Source organism: Prionailurus bengalensis, chromosome D1, assembly GCF_016509475.1.
Source record: "Prionailurus bengalensis isolate Pbe53 chromosome D1, Fcat_Pben_1.1_paternal_pri, whole genome shotgun sequence".
Classification (NCBI taxonomy): domain Eukaryota; kingdom Metazoa; phylum Chordata; class Mammalia; order Carnivora; family Felidae; genus Prionailurus; species Prionailurus bengalensis.
The window spans coordinates 49,605,099-49,618,177 of NC_057346.1; the positions used below are offsets into that span (position 1 = coordinate 49,605,099).

A 13,079-nucleotide genomic window follows, 5' to 3' on the forward strand; every position below is an offset into this window, starting at 1 on the left:
TGGTTTAGGTTACCAGGTTTGGGCTGTGTTGCTGTGGGGCAGAGTGGCTTTGGGTTTCACGGGGGAGGAGCCCATCTGCGGTGGGTGGAGCTTAGGACTCTAGCTCCCCGCATTTGCTGGTCTCGCTCCCACTCACTCTGCAGCTGCCACCCTGGCCATGGGGCGCCACACTGTCCTGCTCCTGCTCCTGGCTTTCCTGACGCTTCGGGAGGTCATCCCCGTACCGCTGGCCCTGAGGGCCCTCAGCAATCTGCACAGGTCAGCCAGCTTCACATCCCGCCCCGCTGTACCCACGAAGTACACGGTTCACTACCTCCAACAGAAGGTAAGGCGAGGCGGGGCGGGCGTGGGAGAAGACTGGGGCTTCCCAGTCCCCCTGGGGCTTCCCAGGTCACCGGGCCTAACCCACCCCAGCTGAGGCACCGGAGCCCACCCGGAGTTTCAGACCCCTGGTGCCTAGGACTTGTCTAATCTTGGGCTCACAGTTTCCAGAGGGTGGCACCAAGCCCCAGTTCTGTTTAAAATCTCATCTCCCATTACCAGTACTTTAATATCAGCTCTGGGTCCAACTCTCTTCTGTAATTTGACTTCCCATCAAATTAAAATTATTTAATGCCAACTCGGGCTCCTACTGGTAGTGACAACCATCCTTTGTCCCAAAGCCGCCGTTAAGTACACACTTCCAATATCTTGTTAGATAATATTTAGTATTCAGCCTAAAACACCAGTCTGTCATCTCATGCTCAGCTCAAAGTTGATTTTGTAGCCCTTTTGTTGAGAGTTGTTAACCTTTCCTTGGTGGCACAGTCCTTTAAGTATCTGACTCTTGATTTCAGCTCAGGTCATGATCTCAGGTTTGAGATGGAGCCCCACATCGGGCACTGTGCTGACAGCGAGAGCCTGCTTGGGATTCTCTGTTTCATTCTTTCTCTTTCTGCTCCTCCCCCACTCTCAAAATAAACTTAAAAAAAAAAGATTTTTAATTTTTCCTATTTTCCATAAGACTGAACATTTATGTAACCCATACTTGTAAAGGAAGTTGTAGAGGTATGTCAGGATTTGACGGTCAGCATGGGGCTGGGGGTTAGCATTTATATGGTTCTGAAGATTGAGTTTAAAGTAGGCTTGATGCCTTTGTGTTGGCTGAAGCATGAGGCACTCTACAAGTCTGGATGGAAAAGTACATCCTGTGTGAAATGACAGGATCCCTTACAATTCTGTATTTCTGGGGGCCTGTGTAAAGGTAGGCAAAGATTTGGGAAAGTTTTAGATTAGAAAGAATGCAAGAGTCTGAGGTTTGGCTTTTGGAGTAGCATAGATCAGCATTCCACTCTGCTAGCTCCGTGACCTTGGGAAGGATACAGTACCTCTCTGAACCCAGTTTCTTGATCTGGGGCTTTGGTGATGGTTGAATGAAAACAGATAACATGTCCCTAGCAGAATATCTGACCATGAGTAGACACTTTTTAAAGTTCGGCTTATTGACCTGTGTGAATTTTAATAGGAATTTGGGATAGAAGGGGTGCATGAATTTGTAACTGATAAGAAATGATTTTTAACCCGGAAATTTAAATTAGAGTTTCTGAGGAAGAGAAAGCATTTCAATTTCAGCAGCGACACCAGGAAACGGGCCTTTTTCTCAAGCAGCTCACTTAAATTCACTCTCTAGGCTATGACTTCCTCATTTACAAATTGAGTGGTTTGAACAAGGAATGACATGTTACACACTGTACTGAGGAAAATTTAGGGCTCTTTGGGAAGCTATCTCAGAGAGGTGGTAGGTGAAGGCCCAAGTGAGAGTGCTCCAGTAACCTCTCTCTCCCCGAACTCTTTGAGCCTGAACTTTATGCTTTGGTGTGTTTTATATATTTGTATTTTGTATACGACTATTTGCAGAGTTTCATCGGTAAAGTAAAATTGAAGGGAAACTATTGGAATGAGGGTGTCTGAAATCTCTAAAAATGATGAAAAAGAGAACTAGCAGCTGAAAAGGAACAAAAGGTGGGAGAGACCAAATGATCTGTGAGCACTTAATTTATATTCCTTCATTATAGATTACTTTTTTGACCACTTTACTGTTTAGAAACATAATTTAAGATCAGTTCTTTTTCCATTCTTGGTGGCTTGCAAAATCTGTTTGGCTTTACTCAGCCACCTTTGCCCTCTGGCTTAGCTTGTATTTTAGGACACAGATCCCACATGTTTATTTATTACTATAATAATAATATCCATTACATAAGTTCCAACTGAATTTTATTTCATTTTTTGGAGAAAACTTCCACATATGTATTTATTGCATAATAATAGTTATAGTAGTTACCAATTCTGGACTGTAGATTTTTAGTTGGGACTTACCATGTCTGTATAAACGCAACTTGATTTTTTTTTTTTTTTTTAGTTAGAGCACATGAAATATTTTTATGCCTTTTATTTTTTTCTTTTTTCAAGTTTTTATTTAAATTCCAGATGGTTAACATACAGAGTAATTTTAGTTTCAGTGTGCTTTTATGCCTTTTAAAAATAAATGTTATTATTATAACTGTAAGTCTCAGTTTTTATTCAAGGCTTAAGTTTTATAAAACCTTGTAATGATTTTCTTTATCTGTAGTTATATCTGTCCAGTTGGCAAAGCTATTCCCAGCTATCCTTATATGAACATAAGCTCCATTTATGGTCTGGGTAAAAACGCCTTAGGGGAGGCCTTTTCCTCTCCTTTGCCCCCCAACACACACATATACTTTTAGCAACATAGAATGTAGACTCAATTGAATTTTACAGTGGTTAAAAATTCTATCTGGCATACCATGTCTCTTCTCCTAAAGTTAAACTCATACCTGTATCCCAACTGAAATGTCCCCTCTTCTGTGAAGTGTTCTTGACTTTAGGGCAACTTAGTTGATCTTTTTTCGCTCTGCAGACTTATTATTTTGGTGTGTCCCCCATACCTAGATAGCACACTCTAGTACCCAGAGGAGCCCATAAAAATTATAAAGTACAAAATACATATTTGTGGAGGGAGTGAATGAATGACTATCCAAAAAAGCCTAAACAAGGCAAAGTCTGTCATCATTTAATTGACACAAATCACTTATTTTTATTTTCATCTTTTACTTCTATTCTTTACTAATTATTTTTTCTCTTCTTTCAGAGTCTTCAAATGTTGTTGATTTAGTAGGAATATTTGATTTCTTTTATCCGAAGTAACTGAATCGGGAGACCAGAGAAAGGATAGTACCTCACTTGGTCACATCCAGGCTTTGGGCACATGCGTGATGCCAGTGTTGTAAGGGACTCCTTGGAATCCATGGCTTGTGGTTACAATGTTTCCTTACTTCTCATTACTCTTCACCTCTCACCCAAGCCTGTCACAGTAGAATTTGAGTACTGAGAGCATTTTACTATGTGATGTACTGGGAAAAGGGAATGGGTCCTTTGAGGCTCTCATTTTCCTCAGTGGTGACTTAGGAAACAGTATTCATTGTATTAATCAGACTTCTCTACAGAAACAGAACCAATAGAATGTGTCCGTGTGTGTCTGTGTGTCTCTCTTTTCACAGAGATTGATTTATTTTAAGGAATTAGCTCATGTGATTATGGAGGCCTGGTAAATTCAAAATCTACAGGGGAGGCTGGCAGGCTGGACACCCAGAGAAGAGTTGCAATTTGAGACCAAAGAGAGCCTACTTGTATAATTCCTTCTTGCTCAGGAGAGGTCAGTCTTTTTTTTTTTTTTTTTTTTGGCTATTCAGGCCCTCACCTGGTTGGATGAGGTCCACCGACATTATGGAGGGTAAATCTGCTTTATTCAAAGTCCAGTGATTTAAATGTTAATCCTGTCCAAAAATATACCATCATAGAAACATCCAGAATGTTTGACCAAATATCTGGACCCTATAGCCCAGCCAAGTTGACATGTAAAATTAACCATCACTTCTACCAAGGTTGTTTTGAGGGCCAGATATGGTAACCCATGAAAGCACATGCACAGTGCCTAGAATATGGTAGGAACTTAAAGAAAGTAATAGAGTAGTGCTGGTTTCTTCCCCACTCTGTCCTGAAACCACACTCTCATAGTGTTATCATTTCAGATTGATCCAAATGCATGACCATTGTGGTAATGCCTCTTCTAGAAATTTAGTGGTCAGTCATCTATACTCAACTATTCCTATTTACTGACCAGTGTTTATGTTAGAATTCTGCATCTTCATGCAGCATTAAGCTCATGGCCACTGACTTCTGCAAGGCCTTCACACAGCTCCTTCCTTGCCTGCTGTGAGGTAATCCCATCAATGGGTTGAGCTATTTTTATTTGTGTTACAGCTTTACTTTCATTTCCTACTCCAGGTTCTCCTTTCCCACTCATGTCACGGTGGCCCTAATGTCTAGTAAAATATTGCTCTTTTCCTCCTGTTCTTTTTAGTTTTTGCCCTCTTCTCTTCTTCTTATTAATTGGTTCATCTGTTGATGGTTTTCCCCTTATGGCCTGGACCACATGTCACAAATATTATATGAACTGATTTCTGTTTTTAATCATGGAATCAATGCCAGAAGTGGTCTTAGAGATCATGTCGTCCATCCCTTAGATATGATGAAGTAACCTTGATCTAAATTATGGAGAGTCAGGAACTTGATAGAGATCGAATACCATACAAGTTTGAGAACAAATTCTGTTTCTCTGAGCATCTATTTTTATAATCAGCAAGATGGGGATAATTATATTATTCATCTCACAGATTTGTTGTGAAATGAGCTAGTATGTGTAAAGGGCTTAAATAGCACAGTTTATATCACTTCACTCAATAAATGGTAAATATTTTTATTTTATCTTGTGGTTTCTTAATGCATGTGGCTTTAATCTACCCCCTCTCCACACAGAATATTTAAATCATCACTTAGCATACCTAAAATAGTTATTTTGTAAAATATGAAAATCTGTATGAACTTTTCAGTTACACAATAGTAATATATGCCTTTTTATCTGTGAGATATAATTTAATACACTTAGAAATAAGGCAAAGAAATTAACTCTTTCCTTGTTTGAAACAATTTTCTTTTACATAAGACTGATAACGGAAAGCATATAAGCTATTTCTATTATTTTTTTCCTGTTCTATTTTGTGTTTTGGTAAATTGTGGAGGGGACAATATGACAGTGAATGCATTATTTTAGGTTTTTCAAGTATCTTCTCTTTTTGATACTAATACTAAATCTAACACTATCTTTCTAATAGCTCTCAATGTTTTACTAGTTAATGCTGAAATGTAATTTCAGTAAAAATTAATTTTAAGGTTTTGCTATGTCATATTTATGTCCCTCTGCAGCATATTACAAGGACTTTAAGTACTTAAACATTTTCAAAGTTTGGGTTCTAGTATCAACCAGACTTGTTACTAACTCATATAATGACCTGGGACAAGTTGCTTACCTCTAGATCTCAGTGTAAGGTCTCTTATGTAAGATAAGAGGATTCCATATGCAATCTGTGATACATGTGTCATTCTGTTCACTGAGTGCCTCCTGTCTGTATGGCCCTATATCAGGATCAGTGGGGATTTGAATACAGGTTGTGTTTTTTACCCTTGCCATTAATTGAATTTGGCACAGCAGACATGAACAATTTTTCCATCTGAACTTTGAATTAGACACAGACTCATATAAAGGGTTTTTTTTAATTAAAACTACTTAGCTCTATGGGGCACCTGGGTGGCTCAGTCGGTTGAGCATCTGACTTCAGCTCAGGTCATGATCTCGCCGTCTGTGAATTTGGGCTCCATATCGGGCTCTGTGCCGACAGCTCAGAGCCTGGAGCCTGTTTTAGATTCTGTGTTTCCCTCTCTCTCTGCCCCTCCCCCACTCACACTCAGTCTCTGAAAAATGAACAAACCTTAAAGAAAATTTTTTTTTAATTACTTAGCTCTACAATTAACACAGTATTTATAACATAGAACACTATATTTATGATTTTGAAGTTTGCTTGGTTATGGGTGGATTGGAGAAGAAAGAAGAATCATAGGGAAGAAGAATACTTTGATGATATGTCTTATTCGTCTTCATATTCCTAGTGCATTGCACAGTGCCATCTACATAATAGTTCTTTTTTTTTTAATGTTTATTTGTTTATTTGTTTTTTGGGGGAGGGCAACAGCAGGGGGAAGTAGAGAGAGAATCCCAAGAAGGCTCCATGCTATCACCATGGATTCCAATGTGGGGCTTGAACCCACAAGTCATGAGATCATGACCTGAGTTGAAATCAAGAGTTGGATGCTTAACTGATGAGCCACCCAGGTGTGCCTACATAATAGTTCTTAATAAAGATTTTCTTTGAATGGAAAAAATTGACTAAAAATTAAAATGAATAAGAAGTAAGAGGAGGGAGAATAAAATGAAATGTGCAGTATATAAATGTCTAATGTACTGATAATACTAGTAATCTGCTACTGTTGATTGAAAACTTTATATGCCCTTGGTTTTTTGTTTTTGATTTTTTAAAGTTTATTTATTTATTTTGAGAGAGAAAGAGAGAGCGTAAGCAGGGAAGGGGCAGAAAGAGAGGGAGAGAGAATCCCAAGCAGGGTCCACACTGTCAACACAGAACCCAATATTGGGCTCTAACTCATGAACTGTGAGATCATGACTTAAGCAGAAATCATGAGTTGGACACTCAACTGACTGAGCCACCCAGGTGCCCCTTATATGCCCTAGGTTTTGAGTACTTAATAGACATTCATTTATTTAATTTCTATAGCAGTCCTATGAGGTAGATGGTATTATTATTCCACTTTATAGGTGAGAGAATGATCATACAGAAATGTTGAGTTACATGTTCAAGATGCACTGTCCCATTTTGTTTTTCTGAAAATAAACTATAACGAGTTTCTAGTTCTAAAATAAATGTTATAACCTTGCTTGTTATACTAGTTGGGATAGGATAGGTTATGCTGCTGTAGCAGAACTCCAAAAATTTAGTGACTTAACCCCCCGAAAATGTATTACTCAAATTGTATTTCCATTGGGGTGAGCAGAGGGTTCCCTTATTACATTCACTTCAAGACTAAAGGACTTATGGAAGCTTCCTCTCAACATATACTTTAATGATCACCATAGCAGTGGAAAAAGAACATGAAATGATAATAAATGTTCCAGTCTGGAAATGGCACATTCATTTCATAATTCATTGGCCCAAACAGACTACATTGCTGCATCTGAGGACAGGTTGGGGACACAAAAAATACTGATTCTGGAGTGCCTAGAAGGAGAAACAGCACTAATGACTACCATTCATTCAGTCTCTTATCCACCCACCCATCCACCTACTCACTGTTCATCTAATTCCTTTTATATATCAGGAATATATATAATGATATATATTCCAGGTCCCAGGAAGGCAGAGATGATTATATCCTGGAAGACCTCACATACTTGTTGGCCATTGCAGTCATACATACTTAAGCTTGTATCTGAAAAATATGGAAAAGGACTAATACATTTGTAATGTAGATACTTCAAAAAGTCCCTGAAGTAAGGCTGGTCTACTTAATATTTTCTTGCTCAACTTACTCTTATCATGATAGTTCACTGACCTGATGTATATATACATTGGAGCATGTAGTAAATAAAGGAATTTATTTATTCATACTGTCATTCAGTAATTGAAAAAGATTGTTTTGCCTGTGTTTTTTCATAATAAAGGAAACAAAATTGATATAGAGATTTATGTAAAAAATCTGATGTATGCTTTGTAAGTGTTCATCAAAGGGACAATTTTGCATTGACAGTGTGTATGTGATTGGGGTGTTTATAAAATTTGTTTTTTTTTTAAATATTTTTTGTTATGATTCACAATTTAAGAAGAGTCATAGTTGTTTATGCGTGGTGAATGAATAAACATTTATTGATTGTCTTATCTGGGCCAGGTATTATTTTAAACTCTTTTATATCCTACTTTTAATTATTACAATCACTTTTAAAAATAAATACTTTTATAAAGTTATTTATTTATTTTGAGAGAGAGAGAAAGAGAGAACATGCAGAGGAGGGGCAGAGAGACGGGGGGAGAGAATCCCAAGCTGGCTCTGCTAACAGCACAGTCAGGCTCAGTTTCATGAACCATGAGATCATTCAATCTTTAGAACAACCCTGTGAGGTAGATATCATGCTCAATTTTAGAGGTGAAACTATGAAGGTTCAGAAAAATCAAAAGAAGAAATATTCAAAATATCCTACTTGTCAATTTGCTGGTTTCTCAATCCCAAATTGTAAATGATTTATTATATATCCATAAAAGGGAATATTATTGTCTCTTGAAAATGGTGGCCTTGGGGCGCCTGGGTGGCTCGGTCGGTTAAGTGTCCGACTTCGGCTCAGGTCATGATCTCACGGTCCGTGAGTTCGAGCCCCGCGTCGGGCTCTGTGCTGACAGCACAGAGCCTGGAGCCTGTTTCAGATTCTGTGTGTCCCTCTGTCTCTGCCCCTCCCCTATTCATGCTCTGTGTCTCTCTGTCTCAAAAATAAATAAACGTTGAAAAAAAAAATTAAAAGAAAATGATGGCCTTGAAGTATATCTGGTAGTGTGGGGAGATGTTCATCAATTAATGATAAGTGAAAAAAGCAAAATAGAAAACTTGAATGTACAATGTGTTTCCAAATTCATTTACTCAATTTTTGTTAAGTTCCTACTTTTTGCAAGGCTCTTCTAGGCACTGGGGGAAGAGCATTCAAGGCATAGAAAAGAGTAAGTACAAAAACCCCAAGGTAGGTGTGTGCCTGGTGGGAACAACTACAAGGAGGCCAGTATGGCTGGAAAGATGTACCCAAGGAGAGAATAGTAGGGGATGAAGATAGTGAAGAGGAAAGAGAACATAAATACTTCACTAGCAGAGAAGGAAAGTAAATGGACTAGGAAAATGCAGTGTGATGCAGGCAGCTTTGAAGCCTCATACATATTAGACCATTTGCCAGGCTGTGTGTTTTTCTAGCTACATTTACTTTCTTGGGTATGAGTGAGAAGTTGGTGGAAAGTTCTTTTTAGCCAGGATTATCCTTTTGCCAAATCAGTAAAAGAAAGTCAGAGAGAGACATGGGGACTGAGGGGCATATGCAAGGGAGTAATTTACTCATTGACCATGAAATTTAAGCCAAGTCAGAAAGGGAGTGAGGATGGGGTGAGGGACAGTAAAAGGTAGACTATATGAGGTTGAAGGTCCTCCTTGCTTCCTGAAATGCTCCCTCTACTGTAGTCCCTATGGGTCACATTAATCACATCTCCTCCCATCAAACCACTTTTCTGCTCAGAGCCTGCAATGATTCCTTATTGTTTGCTTTATTTAGAATAAAATCCTGTAGCATTCAAGGCCTTCCACCTTGTGACCCCAACCCACCTTTCCAGTGTGTTAATCTATTCTTCACACACGCTCATTCTTTTCCTGTTTCCTTGCTTTAGCCCATATTGTTCCTTTGGCCTGGAGTACCTTTCCCAATGCTGTCCCTGCTTTACCAATCCCATCCATTTTTTAAGCCCCATCTCAGATACTGTCTGCCTCCTCCATGAGACATTTCTTTATATCCTGGAAAGTGTGTGAAAGTCAAATCTTTGTTTGTACTTCTCTCATGGCATGTGTCTTATTCTAGCCTTGCTTTAAAATCTTTTGTATCCTTGTCTTACTCCGTTTTTAAAGCAGAAATTCTGTCTTGTATCCATAGTCCTCTATAGAATGCTGCCCATAGTTTTACATAGTTTTTATAGTTTTATAGAGTATCATTTTTTTTAATATTTTTTCAACGTTTATTTATTTCTGGGACAGAGAGAGACAGAGCAGGAACGGGGGAGGGGCAGAGAGAGAGGGAGACACAGAATCGGAAACAGGCTCCAGGCTCTGAGCCATCAGCCTAGAGCCCGATGCGGGGCTCGAACTCTCGGACCGTGAGATCGTGACCTGGCTGAAGTCGGACGCTTAACCGACTGCGCCACCCAGGCGCCCCTAGAGTATCATTTTTACAAATGCTTGTTGAATCTGTATCTTTCTCCCTCTCCCTTTTCCTGCTTCTCTACCTATTGAGGTAAGGGAGGGGTGTGTGTGTGTGTGTGTGTGTGTGTGTGTGTGTGTGTAGGGAGGGAAACAGTATAGAAACTTGATTCTCAACTGTCTAAATCCTTTTGGGAAACATTATAGAATGCCAGGCAAATAAAAGCAGGCCCACTTCTTCACATTCTCTTATTTTCACGATCTGGAAGCTGTAGCTAGTTATCTGTACTGACCCTTCTCATATATGTACAGAGAAAGAATAGTGGGAGGGAGTGCAGCAATTTCTGTTTGCTCTTTCCATTGTGTATGGGTGAGGGCCAGGGAAAGGGTAAAGGATGAAGACATTAGGAAAAAATGTCCCCCTAAAGCTTACTTCTGTGGCAATTCTATACTGCCTATATTTATTAGAGAGCTAAGGTAAAAAGGCAGTACTTTTTATGATTTGGGTTTGCATTTGCAAAAAGAAGCCAATTAGCTATGTGTATTTGTAAATCCATACTTTCTATTACATATGTGTCAGTTCTAGGTTGCCACTCAGTGCTGTACCTGAAGAGGATCAGCTGTTGTGTCTCTGTCAAGCTCACAATGTTCTCTTTCCTGTTGCTCATGTTGTGGGGTCTGCCCACATGGGTTAGGAAAAGGCAGATTTATTAAAGTACAGTTTCCTTAGGAGCTTTCCCTGAGCAGCTCTTCAAGTTGGTTGTATGATACAGGGAAATATCATTCTGTTATAGCAGACAGGATATCTAACATTTATATAGTAAAACAGCACAGTTGTATGTTCATTCAGAAACATTTACTGGCTCTTCCTATGTGCCACGTGTTGTGTTAATAAATGGGGATAAGTGGAAAGCAAAGACAGACCTCATGAAGTTTACAGTTTAATGGGAAAAAACACAATAACAAATAATTACAAGTGGGACAACACATGCTTTAAGGAAGTAATTTGCTGTGGGATCTACGATGGAGTCCTGAGTCCTGAGTCTTGGGTATTAGAGAAACCTATAGGCAGCTACAATATCAAAGCAGAGACTAGGAAGCTGAGCAGGAGTTAGCCAGGAGAAGGGAGATGATTGAGATTTCTGTCCAGGTAGAGGGTGTATCATGTATAAGATCCTAAAATAGAAAAGAGCAGTCTATGTTGGAGGAACTGAAAGTTCAGTAAGACTGGGAGAGGCAAGAGGTTGGCCCTCAACAGTGTGAGGTCAGTATTGTCACGATTTCCATTTGCACACGCATGGTATGGGTATTCCTTCTCTGAATCTGTCATTGACTTTAAGAATATAGCTTGGTGTTGAAGTGGTAAGGGGCAAAGCACTGCTCTGCTGACCAGAGTAAATGCATTCACCTTGTGACAGATACTGCATAAGTGTTCTTTTTTTGTTGTTGTTGTTATTTCTTTATTTATTATATGAAATTTATTGTCAAATTAGTTTCCATACAACACCCAGTGCTCATCCCAAAAGAAACATAAGTGTTCTTAATATATTTATCTTCCACCTTGCAAGGAGGTACTACCTTTCTTTTTATAGAGAAATAAAGGGCTCAGAGGTAAAGTAATATGTCTGTGATCACATAGCTAATAAGTGGTAGTACCAGGATTTAAACTGAGCTCTGTTGAAATCAGCTCTTGATCGATGTTGTTTCTGTACTAACTGTATTTCTGGAATAGACAGAAGTTTGTGTAACTCATGGCCTTAATTAGAGATAGCGTGTAAGTCACATTAAAAAATGTTTTTTAATGTTTATTTATTTTTGAGAGAGACAGTGTGAGTGGGGGAGGGGCAGAGAGAGAGAGGGAGACAGAGGATCTGAAGCAGGCTCTGAGCTCTCAGCACAGAGATCATGACCAGAGCAGATATGATAACTAACTGAGCCACCCAGGTGCCCTGGCGGTCATATTTGTTAAGGAAATCTAGATTAAACAGTAATAAAGTAGAATAAAAGGAATCTTAATTCTCTAGCACTAGGTTGGTTAATTTTGGAGAGAAAAAAAATCATAATGGAGGTTTTAATAATACAGAACTTTCTTCTGACTTGGCTTTTGTGTTACAGAAAGAATACTTTTACATGAATGGGCTTTAAATAAATGAACCATGTTAACAGGAGAAGGGAACTATGAAGCCTTCTAAGATATAGACTGTGAGGTATTTGTGGGTGGCTCTATACATTCTAGACTAAAGGATGTTAAGAGACCTCCACTGATGATCCCAAAAAAGGTACTATCCAAGGAAATAAAGGAGGAGACTAAAGTGGTAGGTCAGGAGTGAGGTCACTGCTTTAGAAATTGTCCCTATAAATTTGGTGCTCAGTACAGTTTACCCTAATTCCATTAAGGAAGCCTCCTTTTTAAGCTTTCCCAACAGTCTGTGTACAAAATTGGCCTTGGAGTATGTTGAAGTTCATGTAAATGTTCCTCATCTATGCTGCATGGACTGGTCACTGCTATATATTCATCTTCTACTCCACTTGAATATTCCTCTCTTTTCCAGTAACTCAAAGGAAGAGAGGTCACCCTTTGGCACTTGGCTTTTGAAAGTCTTCCTTGATTAGAAAGTCAAATTCAGGGGTGCCTGGGTTGATTGAGCATCTGACTCTTGATTTCGTCTGGGGTCATTTCATCCCAGGGTTTTGGGATTGAATCCCGCTTTGGGCTCTATGCTGAGCTTAGAGCCTGCTTGAAGTTCTCTCTCTGTCTCTCTCTGTCTCCCTCTCACTTTGCCCCTCTCTTCTGCTCTGCTTTCTCTCTCTAAAATAAAATAAAAGAGGGCACCTGGGTAGCTCAGTCGTTTGAGTGTCTAACTCTGGCTTAGGTCATGATCTCATGGTTCGTGGGTTCAAGCCCTGCATCGGACTCTGTGCTGACAGTTCAGAGCCTAGAGCCTGCTTTGGATTCTGTGTCCCCCCTCTCTCTCTGCCCCTCCCCTGCTCATGCTTTGTCTCTTCCTGTCTCTCAAAAGTGAATAAAGACTAAAAAATTTAAAGGGGGAGGGGTAAAAAAAATAATAAAAGAAAAGAAAAGTTCAGTTAACCAGACCTAGGTATTTTGTTTTCTA

At 39.3% G+C, this 13,079-nt stretch overlaps 1 protein-coding gene across 4 annotated transcripts in view; it reads left to right on the plus strand.

Annotated features, from left to right (window-relative positions):
• Positions 1-13,079, plus strand: part of LOC122483275 (prolylcarboxypeptidase) — a 77,524-nt gene that overhangs the window by 965 nt on the left and 63,480 nt on the right. For all 4 annotated transcript variants that reach the window (XM_043580103.1, XM_043580104.1, XM_043580102.1 and 1 more), the window contains exon 2: positions 144-325. In XM_043580103.1, coding sequence (XP_043436038.1) covers positions 158-325 — 168 coding nt within the window. In that variant the 5' untranslated portion in view covers positions 144-157. The remainder of the gene's footprint in view (positions 1-143; positions 326-13,079) is intronic.